General features: G+C 40.3%; 1 protein-coding gene across 2 annotated transcripts in view; it reads right to left on the bottom strand.

The window, feature by feature from the left end:
* Positions 1-1,123: 1,123 nt before the first annotated feature.
* The window catches only part of mrpl23 (mitochondrial ribosomal protein L23), a 65,532-nt gene continuing 43,991 nt past the window's right edge, over positions 1,124-22,664 (bottom strand). For both annotated transcript variants that reach the window (XM_063063230.1, XM_063063231.1), the window contains exon 5: positions 1,124-1,817. In XM_063063230.1, coding sequence (XP_062919300.1) covers positions 1,653-1,817 — 165 coding nt within the window. In that variant the 3' untranslated portion in view covers positions 1,124-1,652. The remainder of the gene's footprint in view (positions 1,818-22,664) is intronic.

Raw genomic sequence — 22,664 nt, forward strand, 5'->3', positions numbered from 1 at the left:
GCCAATAAAGACAACCTTCTGTCCTGCACAGTTGCCTTCTACTTCTTTAGAAGTATGCTTGCTTATTCTAGCAAACAACACACATCAAAGTTGCTGGTGAACGCAGCAGGCCAGGCAGCATCTGTAGGAAGAGGTGCAGTCGATGTTTCAGGCCGAGACCCTTCGTCAGGACTAACTCTCGGCCTGAAACGTCGACTGCACCTCTTCCTACAGATGCTGCCTGGCCTGCTGCGTTCACCAGCAACTTTGATGTGTGTTGCTTGAATTTCCAGCATCTGCAGAATTCCTGTTGTTTGTATTCTAGCAAACAAATGGGTTACTGCATTGATGCTCCTGTTACCCATTTATTAGTCCTGAGAGCAGAGGTTCCTCAATTTTTTTTAGTACCTGCTCAAGAGTAAATTGAACAATGACAGGAAGAAAGGAGACACAAGAGTCTGCACCAGAAACAAGTTGTTGGAGAAACTCAGCGGGTCAGACAGCATCTATTCTATTAAAGACACATGCAACCCTGAAATGTTGACTATCCTTTGCCTCCATAATTGTGATGAGACCTGCAGATTGTTGTTTTTCTTTTAATTTTTGCTATTGAAAGAAAGGATGTTGATAACAATGTGACTTCAAAATTCTTATCCTTGTTTTCCAATCCTCCAATGTGCCGGATTTGTCCCTGTGATGGCTCCAGCTCCATAACCCTGACAGATATTGATGCATCACCAGTTCAGACCTGCAGATTATCCTGTATAAAACCACTCCACTATTAATGGCCTTGACATCAGAATTACCTTGCAATATGTTCAGAAAGGCAATTTTAACTTATCAGGTAAATATGTTTCAAATATTCCATAGGAAGATCAAGTGCTCGTTGTATTTCATTCCCCAAGTACCACAGCTTTGGCGAGAACATCTGAAATAGCATGGACTATTGAGGAAGGGAGCACTTGCCTTGTCACACTGTTCAGCAGTGAGATTCATGGGACAGGGTATTTGCCTTTCAAGTGGAAGTAAAAGCCATATCTAAAAGTACAACAGTGTGCATATCCAGCACTACCAAGTAATTGGAACACCATCAAATGTGCCTATTATGACAACTCATGCTGGGATTTAGTACAAATGTGTTCATGCATTTTTGCTTTCAACCTTTATTCAATACTTAAGACAGCTGCTAAAACAAGAATGTACAGATAAAATTTATAACTTGCTTTTCCCTCAAAAATATAGTGTACAAAGTTAGCCAATAAATTCCTTGGCAAGCATGATTTTTTTTTTATAATGCAGCTGATCTTAGAGTAATTTCATTTCTTTTCCATGCACCCCCACCAAATATCAAACTCTCTTCTTAACAAATTAGCCCAGACTGCTGGTGCCCATATACTACCTTACATACACCCATTCACAGATAGACTGTGCTCAATGCATGTATCTTGAGCCAAATTTTCAATAACAGAAATCATCACTCATTCAAAGCCCACAACAGAGCTCAACACCACAGCATTATAAGAATCAAGACCAACTACTTGAGGGTTTCTTAAGCAATATTAACTGAAATGTATAATGTCCACAGGAGTTACCCTTCATGATGAACAGCATCTGAAAAATAATATATTTCTTCTAAGAAAAATGTAAGTACAATTTTCAAAGGGTTGTCTCTCTTAAAGTCCAAACCATTCAGTGACACCACCTCGTCGAGGATCTGCTTTCTGCTTCTGTTTTTCATCTTCCAAAAACTTATTTTGGATTTCTTCCAGAGATCCTGGTTCAGGAGTTTGATCCTTCCGAGGAAAAATGTCTGGAAAATTGAAAGTCTGACCTCCAGCCTATATAAAAAAAAGAAAAGCATTGGAATGTTAAATGGTTACGTAAGGCCAATAGTCGAGTAAATAACAGATATGCAGCAAATTGGATGTCTGCACAAAGGGATTCACATTCCTTTAAGTAGTGCAACCATGTTGATGTCAAAGCCAAGAAAGCTAACCAACACTTCTACTTCTTCAGCAGGCTAAAGGGATTAGGCTTGTCCCTGTCCACCTTAACCATTTTTAATGATGCACTACAGAAAGCATTCCCTCTAGATGCACAATAGCTTGGTACGACAACCAATCTGCATCTCAGTAAAGCAGCCAGCATAATCAAAGACCACCCCACACCACCCCCGCCAGAGTAGAAGATAAAAAAGCCTGAAAGCATGTACTACCAGGTTCAAAGACAACTTCTACTCTGCTGTTATAAAACTAATAAATAGTTCCCCAATACAGTAAGATGGACTCTTGACTTCACAACCTACCACATTATGATATTGCACTTTATTGATTACCTACACTGCACTTTCTCTGTAGTTGTTAGACTTTATTCTGCATTATTATTGTTTTACATTGTTCTATTTCAATACACTGTGTAATAATTTGTTCCCTATGAACAGTGTACAAGACAAAATTTTCACTGTATCTTGGTAAATTTGACAATAATAAACCAATACCAATTCAGGAGAGACAGTACAATAACAATTCCTAATATGGAGGACTTCTGTTTAAGATAATAGAACAAACAACAACACCAACATGGTATGGTTCAGTATTTAAACAGCAGGCACACTGAGGCAGAGATGGGATCAGACCCTGGTTATATTTATTAACACCTAACAACAGAACTGTGTGGACTGAAATCTCACCATCTTAGAAGCCACAAGTGCAGCTACATCTTTTAAAATGACAGCTAGTCAAAATAGTTTCATTCATAAATTCAGTTCTCCATGACATAACTTGAACTGTTTAGACATCACCCTTTGACCTTCAGCTTGCCCACCTACATCTGCCAAGATATGCTCTGGAATTTTCTTTGTAACTTTTTTCAAAAGATCCTTCTTTAAGATAAACTTAAAACGTATTCATATCAATGCTTTTGGCAATACTTCCAAATACTCTCATGGTTTAATTTTTATTTTGGTCAATGACATCTTTGTGAAGTGTCATTGATAAGGTTCTATAAATTAAGTCATTAAAACTATTGACTTAACATATCCAGGAACAGGAGATAGTGTGAAGATTGTTAAAAGTAAACCAAGTAATTTCTGGACAATTTCTTGGGGCCACTTACAAAGCAAAGATAATGGCAAGAAAGTTTCAGAAAATGGGGACACATGAGTGAATTCAACTACATAACTCTGGCAAGTATAACAAATTAAAGGTAGATTATGTTCAGTAAGATCCATCGCCTCACACAAGTTTGCTTAGAGACAGTTCACCTGGAGACATGCATAGGAGGAAAGAGTTAGATTGATCGCAGAGTAATTTTATATAGGTCAGCACAACATTGAAGGCAAAAGGGCCTGTACTGTTCACTGTCCTTTCCAGAAGTGCCTGACAGTCACAATGTATTTTTCCCCCAATTTTAAAGCTGCTTATCCAATTAAATCTGTCTCTTATAATTTATGTTGGTTGAGAAGTGGTCATCTGCTTGCATCTAAAACATATTGAACTAAAAATTAGATATAGTAGCCCACTGTGTAAACTAGTGGATGTGCTAAATAGCACAAAGTCCGGTAGCACTTGTACATTTTGCCAATAGAATTTCTATTCATTAGTAATTCATGATATGTCTCTGCTCCAAATGGGTTTTGGGTAATATTTGCAGTCAGATGCATTGAAGAGGAAGGAATGTTTCAGTGGAACAGAACTTGCCACCAAATTTCGCAAATGCTTTTTATTTCTGGAGTCAAGTAAACTACAGCTATCTTTCATTAATAGCTATAAATCAATAAAAGTTCATCCTGCTGAAGTACATATATTAAAATAGGTTTAATACAGTACATAATACATCAGATACATTTATGTCACTACCCTGTTAATTATACAGCTGTTTCAATATTAATGCTATTGCACAACAGCCTGATTCTGGAACACTTTCCAATTCATTCCAGTAAATATTCATTTTTGCAGTCATGCAAACTCTATTCAACTCTTGAGCATGTGATAAATGTGTTTTGGGAGAATCCACAGAAGCATAAGAGAAAACCAAGTAATTTCTGCACAATTTCTCAAAGCCAATTACAGGAAAACAAAGATAATGGCAATGAAATATCAGGAAGTGAGAACAATTAAGAGTAAAGAAAATCAGCCACATAAAATTGGTAAGTATATCAAATTAACAGTTTATATGTTGAATTATATCCTTATTAGGTGATATTTAAATATTAACCGGCAGCTTAAGAAGTTAAAAACAAAACATGTTCAAGGTCAAATTTACCATGAATGAATTTAAGGAATGTCCTTATTAACAGACCTATCTCGACTTAAAATTACCTTAATTTCACTGTTTTGCATTGTTATCCGAGTATTTAACTAACCTTTCTGACAATCAGAAAACAGGAGATACTTGTGACCTGCTGCTAGCTAATTTGAAAAAGTAGAGATTTTCAAACAACAATTAGACTTAGAAATTTAAATTCTGAGTCCTAAATGCTCAACCAAAACTAGCTAAGTATTGCACTGCAATTTATTTTTTTTAAACTCATCCCGGGCAAGCACGTGGTATTGTCTGATCCTTTAAGTGTTCTGTATTAAGAGCTTGGTGTAATTTTGAGCTCTCAAAAGGATAAGATGAGGGTGAATTAAAATAAACATTGTAGAAAGATCAACTTTACCACCAATCATCATCAGGAGTGGAATGTTGTCCTAGTTTTGTTACTGGACAAGCAAACTGAAAGTTTGGATAAATTTTTCAAGAGTTTAAAATACAAATTCAAGATAATGAATACTTCTTTCCTATTACTCAGTTCCTGTAATAACACAATTTGCCCATGGCAGGTTTAAACTTTTTCAGTCAGTTCAATGGTTAGTTCCCATAAAAACATAATAAATTATAAAAATGGATCATGATTGGCACAGACATGGTCGGCTGAAAGGTCTGTACAATTCTAAGTTCTAAAGTGTGACTTCATAGTCAGATGTTACTAGAAGCATTGGGTTTTAATAATTATCATCTCCTATGTCCCCAGGTTGTAAACTACCTACCACATTTTATCAGAAACGAACAGCAATAGCAGTAAAGCTAAAACCAGCCCAAACACCAAAGCAACTAACATCTCCTCTTGAAATGATTAATGAATAAACTCTGAATGTACTTCTCCTCTTCAGTCATTCTTGAAGGTCACTTTAAGGAGCAGCCAGCTGATCCATAATAATTACCTGTTCTAACAATAACTTCGAGGTAGGGACTTGCAGAGGTTCACTTCATCCTCTTAACTATTGGAGCTAGGTGAAAATAGAAGCCAATGCTTTATCAAAACTTCAAATGCTGTGAAAATTCACCTTAAATAATAAGCCTGACAGACGGAGGTAATTTAACTTAGGAACAGAAAATGTTGGAAATACTTGGGCCAGGCAACATCTGACCAGTTTAACATTTTAGAATAATGCTTTTCATCAGAAATGAGAATATTTATTTCAAGATACAGCATGGAAAAGGACCTTCCAACCGAACTACCCAGCAAGCCACCGACAACGACGATTTAAACCTAACCTAATCACAGTGACCAAACAACCAATCCGGTAGGTCTTTGGACTGTGGAAGGAAACTGAAGCACCCGGAAAAAACACACAAATTCCACGGAGAGGACACAGAGAGACTCCTTACAGAGGGCAGTGGGATTGAACTCCGACGTCCTGAGCTGTAATAGTGTGGCACGAACTGATGCGTGACTGTGACGCTCCACTATAGAATAGTTATAAATAAAACAATTACAACTTGCAGAGAAATGGGGAGAGCTTAGAGAACAAAAGAAAAGTTCTCTGATTTGTTGAACCAAGAGATTCAGTAGTATAAGTGGTGTTGGCACTGACTGGACACAATTGACCTTCCCCTCACCTTTCAAGATTCCAAGCAGAATATTCTCCTAAGATGGTTGAGTCCATTCTCCTCTAATACCCATTCCCCTCTCCACAGCATCTTCCCATGCGACCATAGAAAATGTTGTCTCTTCTATTTCCATCATCCAGAGATCCAAACACTCCTGAAGCTGAAGCAGTTTTGTACCTCTTCTAACATTTACTAATTAGCGTGGTCTCCTCAATACTGGGCAAACAAATGCAGACTGGGGGATCATTCCACAGAACATGACCAGGCAGGGTCAATTGGTGACTCTGAGCTTGTCACCTGTCAATCTATTTTCCACTTTGACCTTTATCTTTGGCCTCTTACACAATCCCAACAAAGCTCAAAGAACAACATCAATGGCGCTTAACAGCGACTCCTTTGAGCTCATCTGCGGAAACAGGTTAATTTCTACCTTTAATGCATCTCTTTTTCCTGTTAAGTATGGATGGAGTTGTATCAGAGACCCTGACAAGAAGTTACATTCAGACTTCAGTTCTTTGTAGTGGTGGGACGCGTTCCCAGGGGCTCAGGACTAGACGATTTTTTAAATCTCAAGAAAGTGGCCTTGAAAATAAACGTGTCTATGTGGTTCAAAGGTTTCAAAGGTACCTTTAATGTCAGAGAAATGTATACAATATACATACTGAAATGCGTTTTCTTCGCAACCATCCACGAAAGCAGAACAGTGCCCCAAAGAATAGAACATAGAACAGTACAGCACATTACAGGCCCTTTGGCCCACAATGTTGTGCCGACCCTCAAACCCTGCCTCCCATATAACCCCCCCACCTTAAATTCCTCCATATACCTGAACGATAGTCAAATGTTAGAAGCCCAAAGTCCATCCCCCCCCCGCAGCTCCCCCCTCCCGCGTATAAGCAGCAGCAAGCAACAATCTCCCCTTCCCCCACTGGCATGACCTTGCGCCCCTGTAGACCAGCTGATTTGATGACGCTGCTGCTGCTGCTGAAACAGTGCATCAGCTGTCGGAAAATCAGACTCTCTCTCTTCAGCAGGTTCATCAATTAATTAAGGTAGCAAATAATACTTGAGCCTTTATTGCAAGGGAGCTGAAGTACAAGGCTTTTGATGAAATCAGACCTGGAGTATTGCCTGCGCTTTACCCATTTGAATGTTCACTGGCTTGACTCCTATGAGGAAGGTTAGAGCACATAGTCCCTATAATCATGCAGTTTAGAAGGATGAAATGAAAAATATGCTTATGGGGCTTGAAGAGGTAGCTGCTGAACTGCTAACTTCCCGAGTAGCAAATCTAATTCTGATTTCAGAAGAAAACCAGAAAACCAGAATTTCAACACTTAGAACTAATGAAGAGAAAATGCATTAAGGTTTTTGAATCTTTGGGATTCTCTAACCCAAATGGTTGAACATGCTCCATCTCTGATTATATTGATTCTAAAAATTAATAGATTTTTGGGCAATACAGGCTGGATTGAGGCTTTTAGCCTTTTGGAGGAAAGTGGAATTGATGTGGAAATTTATTCATGGTTTCACTGAATGGTGAGAAAAGACTGATTGCCTATTCTTGTTAACACTCTCAGCAGCCACTATATTAGGCACACACCTGTACACCTGCTTGTTAATGCAATTATCTAAATGGCCAATCATGTGTCAGTATCTCAATGCATTAAAGCAAGCAGACATGAACAAAAGGTTCAGTTGTGGTTCAGATCAAACATCAGAATGGGGAAGAAATGTAATCTAAGTGACTATGACCATGGAATGATTGTTTGCGTCAGATGGGATGGTTTGAGTATTTCAGTAACTGCTAATCTTGGAATTTTCACACACAACAGTTTCTAGAATTTACAGAGAATCGTGCGAAAAGAAAAAAATCATCTCGTGTGCAGCAGTACCGTGGGTGTAAGCACCTTGTTGATGACAGAAGTCAGACAGGAGAATGGCCAGACTGGGTCAAGTTGACAGGAAGGAGTCGGTAACCCAAAAAACCATGTTTTACAACAGCGGTGTGCAGAAGAGCTTTTCTGAACATGCAACATGTCAAACCTTGAAGTGGATGGGTGACAGCAGCAGAAGACAATGAACATACACTTAGTGACCATCTTATTAAGTATAGGCGATATCTAATAAAGTGGCCACTGAGTAAATTTTGACGTTGTGCATGGATCACACATATAATAATTTCTTGACATATGCAAATTTTAGTATAATAGATGACTCTTTAGGGCATGTGACTTAAACTTACTAAACTATTTTCCGCTACAAGTAGCACACTATTTCTGTGCATAGGAATACATGTACCAAAAAACCTGCAATGCACTTCAGGAAGCGAATTGTTTTGCTCAATGACCCACTTTCCAGATACATCCCTTTCATAAATCAAGGAATGATTGCATTAAAACATGAAGACAAACTGACATGGGAGTTTCAGTAAACAGTGAAGAGGATTAGAAAGCATTCTGTTGGCAAAGCTATAGAAGTTATGTTCTTTAAGGTGACATCACTCTCAAAGGATACAATTCTTTGTTAAAATTTACCATAAGGAAAACTCAAAATAGCCCCGTCATATTAATGCAGCACCTTTTCGCAAAGTGTCCCAGGATGCTTCACCGAACATTACAAGCGACTCCCACATTAAAGGTATTTGGGCCATGGAAATTCAGCATCACAGAATTCATGTCAATATCCAAAAATTTTGAAATATGGTGTATATAATGCACTCTCACAGAATTTATAATGTACAAAATTTATTTTTTCCTCTCTGTTCTTGACATATGCACAGGTGACACTGCTTTGTGTTATGAAAAAATGTGACAAAGACCATTTCCTGAGAAAGCAAAATACATGTGGTGGTTGGATGTACTTGCTAACAATCACATTTAGCTAAGACAGGTCTAAAACACAAGTTAAAGAAAAAGAATGTTCAAATGGTAGAGTGCTTTAAAGAGAGTAATTCCACTACCTGTACTCTTAGTAGTTCAATGCAAACCATGAATAGTAGGTGGAAGAAGGAGATGCACAAGGAGTCTCAGTGGATAAGGCTAGAGGTAGTTTTGAGGACAGCAGACATCCCACCTCTCCCGGAAGTTTCAGGAGTCTCCCACGTATCAATAGTGGCTCCCTGATGCCCGCAGATTATATACAATATCCCGGAAATTGATTTTTTTGAGAGAGAGCGAGCGAGCGCAAGTGAGAGCGGCCACCAGAGAGTGCAAGAGAGCGCGCGCGAGCAAGAAAGCAAGCGCGAGAGAGTGTGACAAGAGAGAGCACGCGAGAGCGAGTGACAGAGCAAGAGCAAGAAAGCATGTGCGAGAGTGAGCGCGAGTGAGAGCGACCACAAGAGAGAGTGTGAGAGCGAGAGAGAGAGAGAGAGCAAGAGCGAGAAAGCAAGCGCAAGAGAGATGAGCGAAAGAGCAAGAGCAAGAGAGTTCCAAAAAGTCAGAGTGGCAGAGTGTTCCAAAAAAAGAAAATATAAAACGTACGTCACCCCAGACTACCCTAAAGTGTACCCTGCCTAATAGGGGTCAAAATAATGACAGTGTTGCTCGCTGCACTGTTTGCAACAGTGACTTTTCTATTGCCCGTGGTGAGTTAAGACTGTAAAAGACATGTTGAGGTTAGTTTAACAGGTGTCATTCGTTCATTAGCATAGCTAACGTTATTTAAACTAGCTGGTTAGCTGCTAAGGAGCCATTCTATTGCAGACATCCCACCTCTCCCAGAAGTTCCGGGAGTCTCCCGCAAAGTGATGGTACTACCTCCCTGAAATGAGTTTTTGCAGGGTGGGATGTCTGGGACAGGATGCAACAAGCCAGAAGGTAGTTCAATCAACTTAATGCATCGACATACATCAGTGACTACAAATGGTTGTAACATCATGGACATTGGCTACAGTTGGGGCTTGTAGTCTGCAATGGAAGTCTGAGGCATACCTAAACCCAGAAGGCTTGATAGATAGCAAACTACAACACTCTAAACCAAAACTAAGTCCTCAGAACTGAACTCCGGGGCAGCCCGGATGGAGTAGGCCCAAAGCCTCGCTTATCAGTTCATCGTATTAGCGGGCACAGAGCATCGCAGCCACAGCAGTCTTCACAGCCTCAGAGAAAGGAGCGACCATTGCGGAGAACAAGCTAAATCAGCTCACACCCCGGATCCCAACACCCGGTCTTTTCCATCTACCTGGGCCAACATTTAAATTGGCCAAACAGAACAATGAAAGGCTCTGGCATGCCAGAGAAGGGAGAGAACATCATGGACGATGAGCGAAAATGCCTCTCATCTCCAATCAGAGCCAGCAGTTAAATTGCCTTAACAGCAAATTGTACCTCGCATGAGGACCAGGCTGCAGCAAACAAATCCACCCAGCGTCTCACCTCACCATCGCTTGCCCCTTCACTGTTTGCGGCGATAATTTAACATAAAATTATCTCAGGAAAGGTATTTTCAGTTTTTTTTTGTTGTATTTCTGATCTTTTTACCGCTAGAAGACCCATCATACGCATTTGGTAGCACCATCTTAACCAGAAGTTTAAGAAGTGTTACTGTTCGCTTCAACTGTTTGCATGATTTGTATTTTTTTCTTTCTTTTGTGCATCGGGTGTTGGTCTTTTATTTTTATCTTTACTCTCTTTTTTTTCTTTAATTGGGTTCTTTTGGGTTTCTTGCTTTGTGCCCACCTGTGAGCAAGTAAATCTCAAGGTTGTATAATTTATACATTCTCTGATAAAAAAATATACTTGAATCTTGAGAAAGCAGTATCAGGAAACTCAGCAAGTCTATGTGAGTGATGGGGTGTGAATTCGCATAAAGGTAACAGAGCTTTGGATGATAATCTGAGCAATTTAAAACAGCAATCTTCCAAGTCCTTCCCATTACAGGTACTTGAACTTCAATTTCTTAGGTTAAAATATGGTCGGGGAGGACAGGGAGGAATGAAGCAGTAAACAGAATCAGAGCAACACACACAAAATGTTGGAGGAACTCAGCAAGCCAGGTAGCATCAGTGGAAAAAAGCACAGTTGAGGTTTTGGGTCAAAACAAAATCAAAGATTTGTACAGCACAAAACAAGTCCTTATGGCTAACCTCAACAATGTCAACCATGATGCCATTATACCTGAACCCCATTTGTCCACATTAATCCAAAATCCCTTTACTCTCTGCCACCCACCCTGATTTGCTCCACTCCTTCTAGCACCTTTTCCTTCGTGATGCAGACATACCCCTGAATATCAGCGTACCCTTCCTTTACCTCTCCAGGATCTTTCTTCCTAGTGAATACCAATGAGAAGTATCCATTTAGAATCTCAACAATACTCCCTAGCTCCGTGCTTAAATTATCCCTCTGGCCCCTTGATTGACCTTTGTTGGTTAATGTCTTGCTTCTGACATCCTCATAAAAGGATTACGACTTCCTTAACCTTTCTCACTAAGATCATTTTGTCTTCCTAATTCAAGTTTTCTCCTACATCCCCTGTAAACATCAAGTTTGAAAACAGTTTAAAAACAATTCCCTACAGCGGACATACAATGCAACACAAAATGCTCGAGGAACTCAGCGGGTCAGGCAGCATCTATGGAAATAAATTAACAGTCAACGTTTTGGGCTGAGACTCTTCATCAGGACTGGAAAGGTAGGGAGAAGAACAGAACAAAGAGAATTGAAAAACAGTGATAGAAGTTTAGTAAGTCCCCGCCATCCACCATGTCATAACCTAACTCAATCAGCAATGGAAAGCATGAAAAGATGTAGCTCACTCAGGTTAGCCAATCGGCGGCAGTTTGATGTTTTGAGCAGCAGTCCATCAGCAACTGGGATTAACAAGAACAAATTAAAATAAGGTGGGGCAAACGAAGCAGCCATTGCTGAAGACGACAGTGAAGAGAGGTTATTTAGGCTTCAGCGAGGAAGATGCTTGAGTGAGAAAAGGTGAAAAAGCTGCAGGTAGGTTTTTTCCTCAGTTTATTTATTGGTTCCTTCATTATATTTGCTCAGTTAGAACGGTAGGGATGTGGGAAAGCAGGGAGACCTCCAGCGTCCTTGATGACTACACCTGCGAGAAGTGCATCCAGCTGCAGCTTCCTACAATCCGCATTAAAGAGTTGGAGCTGGAACTGGATGAACTCCAGATCATTCAGGAGGCAGAGAGGGTGATAGATAGGACATAGAAAGAGGTAATTACACACAAGGTGCAGGACCCAGGTCAGGCAGAGGTAAGGGGTTAAGCAGACTGTGCAGAGTACCACAATGTCCATCCACCTCAACAACACTTTGGATACTGCTGGGGGGAAGGTTGTGAGAGTGTGGAACAAGCTGCCAGTGCAAGTGGTGCATATGAGCTCAATTTCAATGTTTAAGAGACGTTTGGATAGGTCCACGGATGGCAGGGGTATGAAGGGTTATGGTCCAGGTGCAGGTCAATGAGAGTAGGCAGTTTAGCCTGGATTAGATGGGCCAAAGGGCCTGCTTCTGTGCTGGTACTTCTCCGTGACTATTTATTTATATATTTATTAGGATACAGCGTGGAATAGGCCCTTTGAGCCACACCGCCCAACATTCCCCCAATCTAATCCCAGCCTGATCATTGGACGTTTACAACTACCAAGGAAATGACAATTTACAATGATGAAGGAAACGCACATGGTCACTGGGAGAAAGTACAAACTCTTTACAGACAGCAGTGGGAATCAAACTCAGGTTGCTGGCATTGTACTAACTTTTTTTTATTGCTTAACATTCTTCGGAATAGGATTAATGTCTGCAGATCAATGGCTGTCTGTTACATTTGCTAAAGCACTTAAAAATAAAACTAAAATTATAGTTTGCTACCAGTCTCCTTGACGTTCAGTAAAATCTAACCTACAAAGTAATGCTAGTCTTCCACAGCACCTTCAGGATTAAAAAAAAAGTCAATCCACACTACATGCTGCATGATGAACCTGAGCTAAATTATATAAAATTTTGGGGCAGGAAGGTTTAATAGAGCTGTTAGCAAGGGTTTAAACTAATTTGGCAGGGGGATTGGAACCGGAATGATAGAGTGGAGGAAAGGAAAAACAGAAATAAATCTAAGATAGTGAGCAGTAAAGATGTCAGGAAAGACAGGCAGGTGATGGGGCAAATTTGTAGCCATTGGGATGAGTTGTAGTGCAATAAAGTTGCAGTAAAATCAAAGCAAAAAGTACCAAATACTGGTCTTAAGGTGTTATACTTAAATGCACGCAGCATAAGGAATAAGGTGGATGATCTTGTCGTACAGCTACAGATTGGCAGGTATGATACTGTGGCTATCACTGAGATGTGGCTAAAGGATGCATGTCTCTGGGAGTTGAACGTCCAAGGATACACAGTGTATTCGAAGGATAGGAAGGTAGGCAGAGGGGGAGGCGTAGCTTTATTGGTAAGAAATGATACTAAATCATTAGAAAGAGGTGATATAGGATCGGAAGGTGCAGAATCTTTATGGGTTAAGCTAAGAAATCGCAGGGGTAAAAGGACCCTGACGGCAGTTATATACAGGCCTCCAAACAGCTGCAGTGATGTGGACTACAAATTACAACAGGAAATAGAAAAGGCTTGTCAGAAGGACAGTGTTATGATAATTGTGGGGGATTTTAACATGTGAGTGGTTTGGGAAAATCAGGTCGGCCCTGGATCTCAAGAGAGAGAATTTGTAGAATGTCTACGAGATGGCTTTTTAGAACAGCTTGTTGTTAAGCCCACTAGGGGATCGGCTGTACTGGATTGGGTATTGTGTAATGAACCGGAGGTGATTAGAGAGACTGAGGTGAAGGAACCCTTAGGAGGCAGTGATCATAACATGATTGAGTTCACTGTGAAATTTGAAAAAGAGAAGCCGAAATCTGATGTGTCGGTATTTCAGTGGAGTAAAGGAAATTATAGTGGCATGAGAGAGGTACTGGCCAAAGTTGACTGGAAAGGGACACTGGCAGGAAGGACGGCAGAGCAGCAGTGGCTGAAGTTTATGCGAGAAGTGAGGAAGGTGCAAGACAGGTATATTCCAAAAAAGAACGAATTTTCAAATGGAAAAAGGATGCAACCGTGGCTGACAAGAGAAGTCAAAGCCAAAGTTAAAGCAAAGGAGAGGGCATACAAGGATGCAAAAGTTAGTGGGAAGACAGAGGATTGGGAAGTTTTTAAAACCTTACAAAAGGAAACCAAGAAGGTCATTAAGAGAGAAAAGATTAACTATGAAAGGAAGCTAGCAAATAATATCAGAGGATACTAAAAGGTTTTTCAAGTATATAAAGAGCAAAAGACAGTTGAGAGTAGATATAGGACCGATAGAAAATGATGCTGGAGAAATTGTAATGGGAGATAAGGAGATGGCGGAGGAACCGAACGAGTATTTTGCATCAGTCTTCACTGAGGAAGACATCAGCAGTATACCGGACACTCAAGGGTGACAGGGAAGAGAAGTGTGCGCAGTCACAATTACGACAGAGAAAGTACTCAGGAAGCTGAATAGTCTAAAGGTAGACAGATCTCCCGGACTAGATGGAATGCACCCTCGTGTAGCTGTGGAGATTGCGGAGGCATTAGCGATGATCTTTCAAAAGTCGATAGATTCTGGCATGGTTCCGGAGGACTGGAAGATCGCAAATGTGTCAGATGTGTCTGAGGATGTTCTATGAGTCTGTGGTGGCCAGTGCTATCATGTTTGCTGTTGTGTGCTGGGGCAGCAGGCTGAGGGTAGCAGACACCAACAGGATCAACAAACTCATTCGTAAGGCCAGTGATGTTGTGGGGATAGAACTGGACTCTCTCACGGTAGTGTCCGAAAAGAGGATGCTGTCTAATTTGCATGCCATCTTGGACAATGTCTCCCATCCACTACATAATGTACTGGGTGGGCACAGGAGTACATTCAGCCAGAGACTCATTCCACTGAGATGCAACACAGAGCGTCATAGGAAGTCATTCCTGGCTGTGGCCATCAAACTTTACAACTCCTCCCTTGGAGGGTCAGACACTCTGAGCCAATAGGCTGGTCCTGGACTTATTTCATAATTTACTGGCATAATTTACATATTACTATTTAACTATTTATGGTTTTATTACTATTTATTATTTATGGTGCAACTGTAACGAAAACCAATTTCCCCCGGGATCAATAAAGTATGACTATGACTATGTCACTCCGCTATTTAAGAAGGGGGCAAGGAAGCAAAAAGGAAATTATAGACCTGTTAGCTTGACATGGGTGGTTGGGAAGTTGTTGGAGTCGATTTTCAAGGATGAGGTTACAGAGTACCTGGAGGCATATGACAAGATAGGCAGAACGCAGCATGGATTCCTTAAAGGAAAATCCTGCCCGACAAACCTATTACAATTTTTTGAGGGAATTACAAGTAGGCTAGACAAGGGAGATGCAGTGTATGTTGTATATTTGGATTTTCAGAAGGCCTTTGACAAGGTGCCACACATGAGGCTACTTAACAAGAGCCCATGGAATTAGAGGAAAGTTACATATGTGGATAGAATGTTGGCTGATTGGCAGGAAACGGAGAGTGGGAATAAAGGGATCCTATTCTGGTTGGCTGCCGGTTACCAGTGGTGTTCCACAGGGATCAGTGTTGGGGCCGCTTCTTTTTACATTGTACATCAACGATTTGGATTATGGAATAGAGGGCTTTATGGTTAAGCTTGCTGATGATACGAAGATAGGTGGAGGGGCCGGTAGTGCTGAGGAAACAGAGAGTCTGCAGAGAGACTTGGATAGATTGGAAGAATGGGCAAAGAAGTGGCAAATGAAATACAATGTTGGAAAGTGTATGGTTAGGCACTTTCGCAGAAGAAATAAACGGGCAGACTATTATTTAAATGGGGAGAGAATTCAAAGTTCTGAGATGCAACTGGACTTGGGAGTCCTCGTACAGGAGACCCTTAAGTTAACCTCCAGGTTGAGTCGGTGGTGAAGAAGGCGAATGCAATGTTGGCATTCATTTCTAGAGGAACAGAGTATAGGAGCAGGGATGTGATGTTGAGGCTCTATAAGGCATTGGTGAGACCTCACTTGGAGTACTGTGGGCAGTTTTGGTCTCCTTATTTGAGAAAGGATGTGCTGACGTTGGAGAGGATACAGAGAAGATTCACTGGAATGATTCCAAGAATGAGAGGGTTAACATATGAGGAACGTTTGTCCGCTCTTGGACTGTATTCCTTGGAGTTTAGAAGAATGAGGGGAGACCTCATAGAAACATTTTGAATGTTGAAAGGCATGGACAGACTGGATGTGGCAAAGCTGTTTCCCATGATGGGGGAGTCTAGTACGAGAGGGCACGACTTAAGGATTGAAGGGCGCCCATTCAGACCAGAGATGTGAAGAAATTTTTTTAGCCAGAGGGTGGTGAATCTATAGAATTTGTTGCCACGGGCGGCAGTGGAGGCCAAGTCATTGGGTGTATTTAAGGCAGAGATTGATAGGTATCTGAGTAGCCAGGGCATCAAAGGTTACGGTGAGAAGGCGGGGAAGTGGGACTAAATGGCAGAATGGATCAGCTCATGATAAAATGGCGGAGCAGACTCGATGGGCCAAATGGCCGACTTCTGCTCCTTTGTCTTATGGTCTTATGGTCTAAAATATAATTTACTAAAAATGGACTGAAACCAAAGGCCATTTATAAACATTGTCAAGCCCAGGCCTGCCACAGTATGTGGACAGGTGTTATTAAAACTGGGGCTGTTTTGAAGAGGAGGAAAGATAACAGCTAATGAAGCACGTCAAAACAAACTAGTTAGAGATGCGTGACATTCCACAAGACAACTGGTAAGAAACTGTGTATGGTTCGTTACTTAATTTAGTTGTCTAAAAGTCACAAAGCAGAATCTAAATTATTTTAGTGCAAAAAAAAATTGCTCATCAGTTCCATAATGTCACCCAAAATACATTTGTGGTTTGTTAAGTAAATGCATTCCATGTAACCAGGAAAAAAAAACAAACTTCAGAATCAATACCCACTTTGTGTTTGTTAATGCAGGGACAAAAAAACAGGTAAAATTACCAAACAGTGCTGTGCTTTGAAAGTAGGGAATAATAGCCACAGATCTTACTCCTGCTGCCTACTTCATTAAAATAGATGCTACTAAAAGTGTACTTTAGCGGACATCCAATAAAGGCAGGATTGCATTTGCCTCTGACATTTTCTACAGGTCAATAACCTGTCCCTTCACTGTTCAGTTCACAAGTTAATCATTGTAAGTTAAAGCAAAGTACCAGAACTCAGTTTAGCAGCTGAAGTAATATGCTTTCATAATATTCAAAACTTAACTTCTGGGAACAGAAAACAATTTTAAAAATTAAAGATGGAAAAATTGTATGGCTCACAGAAACAAAACTTTTTGGCTCATAGTTTTACTTTCCTTAACTACAGGTTTTATCGATTATCCTGCAGGTTTCCACATATGACTCTGAACAGAAAACAGTGGATTATTTCATAATTTGAGTCACACATTACTGATATCAGTAGCACATCAATAGTATTTTGGCACATCTCTTAATTTTTAAAACAAAATCCTTCTGAAACATGAAAATTTGTGCATCTTAAAAACTCTCCTCATTTGTGCACTGCTTTGATCAGTTAATATCAGGTAAAGCATGAGAAAGGATTCATACTTTAAGACAGCGGTCCCCAACCACTGGGCCGTAAAGTTTGTGATACCGGGCCGCGAGAAAACGATATGAGTCAGCTGCACCTTTCCTCATTCCCTGTCATGCACTGTCGAACTTGAACATAGGGTTGCCGGGACATCCCATATATTGGGCTAAGTTGGTTTGTCCGAGACGGGACTGCCCTTATCCCATATTTAGCCTGCTAAGGTAGAGCGTTCCTATGAAACCTTTTGTGTGGAAATGGCATAAAGCGAAGAAGCAATTACCAGTTATTTATATGGGAAAAATTTGTGAGCGTTCCCAAACCCAAAAAATAACCTACCAAATCATACCAAATAACACACAAAACCTAAAATAACACCAACATATAGTACAAGCAGGAATGATATGATAAATACACAGCCTATATAAAGTAGAAATAACGTATGTACAGCGTAGTCGGGACGATTAAGCCAAAATCGATTTGTGGGAAAAAAATTGGCACGTACGCGCTTGCGCATGTCACATGTGCGTACATCAAGCATGCGCACACAGGTGCCCGCGCAAAGCTTCATGGTCATGGTAGTCTTTTTAGGGTAAACACAAGTGTCCTGTCAACACACACAAAAATTGCTGGTGAACGGAGTAGGCCAGGCAGTATCTATAGAAAGAGGTACAGTCGACGTTTCGGGTCGCGACCCTTCGTCAGGATTTGACTGCTACTTTTGTCCCTTATTTGGAAGTGAGAAAGTTGGCAACTCTAACTGTAAAAGACATGCTGAGGTGAGTTTAACCCTACTTGAACAACCCCCCGCCCCGGTGGGCCGGTCTGCAAGAATATCATCAATGTTAAACCGGTCCGCGGTGTAAAAAAGGTTGGGGATCCCTGCTTTAAGATACTCCAAATTTTTGCAATAAAATAGCCGTTCGCTTATAAGTTAATGAAGAACAGTGAGACCCAAAATAAACTAAATAATTTGATTTAGATGTAAGAGCTCAATTCCCCATTATGTAGAAAGTAGAGAATGCTGAAATGCTCAAGGTGCAGTCTTAGATCTGAGATTTTAAATTGAGGCTCCATCTTCCTTCACTAAATGCAAATAATCAAACAGCACTGGTTTCCGGTTTAAGATGGCGCTGGTGAGGCATGTGGCATTGCTACCATGCAGTCCAAGGGCCTGATATTTGGGTCATCACGTGCACGAGTAGTCCATTAGTTCTGATGGCTTAGCATCACCGAGGCCGGACAAGGGGAGCAACGTTATCCCATAAGCCCAGCGACTACTTATCAGTGGCAAACAAAAGGAAGTGTTATTGATAACTTTTTTTCTGGTAAGATCATAATAAACAATCACTGCAACCAATGGAGAGGTGAATAAAGGCAAAGCTGAGTTGAGAGTTGAAGCGAGCAGGTGCAAGGTGACATTGAGGCAGATTCAAGACAAGTGGAGGTAAGGCAGAATCAAAGCCTGTCCACCTAAACTGAGGTTTAATTGATCTAAGCGCCAGGCTGATTTGGAAAGGTCAGATACAAGCCAAAACATGGCAGCGGAGTCCAGGCCCAAAGTGTACTGAAGCAACAGGACCCAGGTCCCAGAGCAAGGAATGAGCCAACATTTGGATAATTTAAACACTGGGCCAAATGGATTGAAAAGGCAAGGTGTTGGAACCAGAGGCGAGGGTCAGACTGGTTCTACTTGCTGCTCCACGATGTTTACTCAGCTCTGTGCTGAACTGATGCTGAGGTTGTGGCCTGCTCTGGGCTTCGTCTGTGGGTTCACTTTCATTATGAATGCTATTTGCTTACTTATATTGTTTGCACAATTTTTTTTCTTCTCTGCACACTCAGTGTTGGACAGTCTTTGTTTATGGGTTCTTTGGGTTTCTTTGTTTTGTGGCTGCCTGTAAAGAGATGAATCTCAAGGTTGTAAACATACTTCGATAATAAAAGTACTTTGAACTTTGGCCAGTACTACTTCTTCAATGAATATCACTAAAGCAACTGATCTGGTCATTTACTTCACACTTCACTGCTGTTTGCAAAACCTCAATGTGCTCAAATATGTTATGGAGTTTGCTACATTTTAAAGCAAATACATTTTTCAAAAATATAATTTCTCATAAAGAGATCTGAGGTATGTAAAAGTTGTGAAAGATGCTATATAAATGCATATATTTTCTATAATCCAAATTTGTGAAATATATAAAATTTTGCATAATCTCACTGAGTAATGTGTAAAATTAAAATGGGATTTACTAATCCATAAATAATGCCAGTTAACAGAGTTTAACTGCCCTTTCTCAGTTAGAAAAATTGAAATCAGACAAAAAACTACCCAAAGCTAAATCCAGCATATACAAAGAAAGGAAAAAGAAAAATAGAATTAAGTTTCAAAGGCAAATAAAACAGTAAAACAGCAGAACGAGGAGGATAGGGCCCACTAAAGCCCAAAATGAAAATTTACACCTGGATACTGAGGGCGCTGTTACTTTGCCTCTGTCCTTGGAAAAGGGTCTTCCGAAGATAGTTGAGTTACGAGGCAAAAACTGATGGCATAAAAGGTATTAGAGAAGCTGGATAACTTATTATAGATAAATCCACATCATTAGATGGATCTCATCATAGAATTTTGAAGAAAATATGTAAGTCTGCAGACTTATCAGGAGAATGGGCAAAGAAGGAGCAGATGAAATACAGTGTAGGGCAGTATAGGGTCATGCACTTGGGTAGGAAGAATAAAGGAATCATCTATTTTCTAAATGGGGAGCAGATTTTGAAATCAGAGGTGCAAAGGGAATTGTGAGTCCTAATCCTAAATGTTAACTTGCAGGTTGAATAGGTAGTAAGGAAGACTAATACAATGTTAGCATTTATTTCATTCATATAAAAGTACTCTATAGATGTAATACTGACACTTTATAAGGCATTGGGAAGACCGCATCTGGAATATTGTAAGCAGTTTTGGGCCCACTATCTATGGACGGGTGTGCTGGAATTGGAGAGGGTCCAGAGGAGGTTTACAAGAATGAGCCAGGACTGAAAGGGTTGACATATGAGGAACACACGGTGGCTCCCAGCCTGTTCTCGCTGGAGTTTTGAAGAATGAGAAACTAATCAGGTATTGAAAGGCCTGGATACAGTGGACAAGAAGAGGATATTTCCACATGGTACAGCCTCAGAATATGAGGATATTCCTTAAAACAGAGATAAGAAGAAATTTATTTCGCCAAAGGGTTGTGAATCTGTGGCTGTGGAGGCCAAGTTATTGAGTATATTTAAGTGGAGATTGATAGGTTTTTTTAATTACTAAGGGCATCAAAGGTTGCAGGTAAAAGTCAGAAGAATGAAGTTGAGATGGAAAATAAATCAGCAGTGATTGAATGGTGGAACACACTCGATTGCCTCAATGGCTATACCTTATGGTCTTAAACTGCAGGGCACTGCCTAGAATCTTGCAATGCCCTTTACGTGCAGGGGTGACATCAGAGGACACCAATCTTTTTTTGAAACAAAGGAATCAGGATTAATTCCCCAATTACAGACCATTCAAATTAACCGTAGCACTGTGTGTCAATCCTAATGCAGGGTTTCGACCCAAAACGTTGACAGTTCCTTTCCCCCGTCCCCACCCCACAGAAGTTGCTCAACTCGCTGACTCCTCCAGCAAGTTGCTTGTGTTCCAGGCTGCAACATCCGCACTCCACAATCTCCAGTATCCCCACAGATATTTTGTACGTACATGGAGAACAACCAAGGAGAGGGCACAATTCTAAGATTCTAAATGAGCTTCCAGGAACACACTTCAGAAAACTAAGCAATCAATGCATCCATACAGCAAGAACCCAAACACCATCCAAAGGGTGATAAGTAAAAAACTGCACCACACAGAGCATTCAGTGACCACCTCCAACAAGCTTCCCCATCAATAGTGGAATTCCCGTGTCACTTAAAGACACATACAATCTACTGAATTACCTAACACACATCACAATCTGTACCACTAAGGAAGATATAGATATCAGGTTCATAGGAACTGACTTGCAAGTGTATCACTATTTCTTCATAGTTGTTGAGTTTTAATCCTAGTGCTTCCTACCCACACTGCTGGAGTACTTTCATCAGAAGAACTTGCTACAGTTCTGAAAAGCAGCACACCACCATCACCTGAAGTACAATTAGAAATGGGCACTAAATGCTGGCCTTGCCAGTGTTGCCCACTTTCCAGAAATTAACTTTAAAATTATGTCAATGAAAACCATAGTACGCTACCTTACATACAGTATATTTTATGCACTCTACCCCATTATGCAACTAAAAAGGGATATCCCATTATCTTCCTTAGATATAAAACACAAATCACAAGACAATAGTTCCAACTGAAGCTGACTGAAATCCTACACTGTTGCGTTTAACATTCAATATAATGGAAGGGCCTGTTGGTGACTTTAGTCAATTGAGAACTTACTATAATTTATCACAGCTGCCAAACTCTAAACAGACTACAAAAAGCCAGTAGGCTATTTTGTCATAACAACTACTTCTCTATAAGCAGATAAGGGATGATACTAATAGTTAAATAAATCCCCACAGCAAACAGTGACGGCTTTTGTTTTTAAAACTTTTAATAAATTATTTCCACCTTGGTTACTTACAATAAGGCACACCAAAATAATGCGATCTTTTACAATTCAAAGAATTGTCACATCAACAATACGCTGGTCCTGAGGAGTCCTGGTGCCATTATAGGAAGGAAAGCTGTATTTCTCTCACAAAATTTCACACACAGTTTCTATGGTTTTGTACGATTAAAATTCTACTGTAAAAGTTCAACTAAACAATACTATATTCCACTTAAATATCACCAAACTGAATCAAATACAGTACGTTTACTGATGCAGTATGTAAATGAAGGCCAATCTGGCCAAATACTGGCTGTAGCAAGACAGTTAAACCAAAATTTCCAAAATTAAAATGATATTTAATACAAAAGTTTAGCACTTGAAAAGAAAATAAACAGCACTGCAGAATAGAAGCAACTGTAAAATCTGAGAGTTAGGGTGACCTGATAATGTACACAAAGTTGTAATTCAGATCAAAACTTACATCTCCAGTTCTTAATACAGTATATGCTCTGTTTACAATGGCATGCAAAAGTTTGGGCACCCCTGGTCAAAATTTCTGTTACTGTGAATAGTTA

This window comes from Mobula hypostoma, chromosome 11 (genome assembly GCF_963921235.1).
Source record: "Mobula hypostoma chromosome 11, sMobHyp1.1, whole genome shotgun sequence".
Taxonomy (NCBI): domain Eukaryota; kingdom Metazoa; phylum Chordata; class Chondrichthyes; order Myliobatiformes; family Myliobatidae; genus Mobula; species Mobula hypostoma.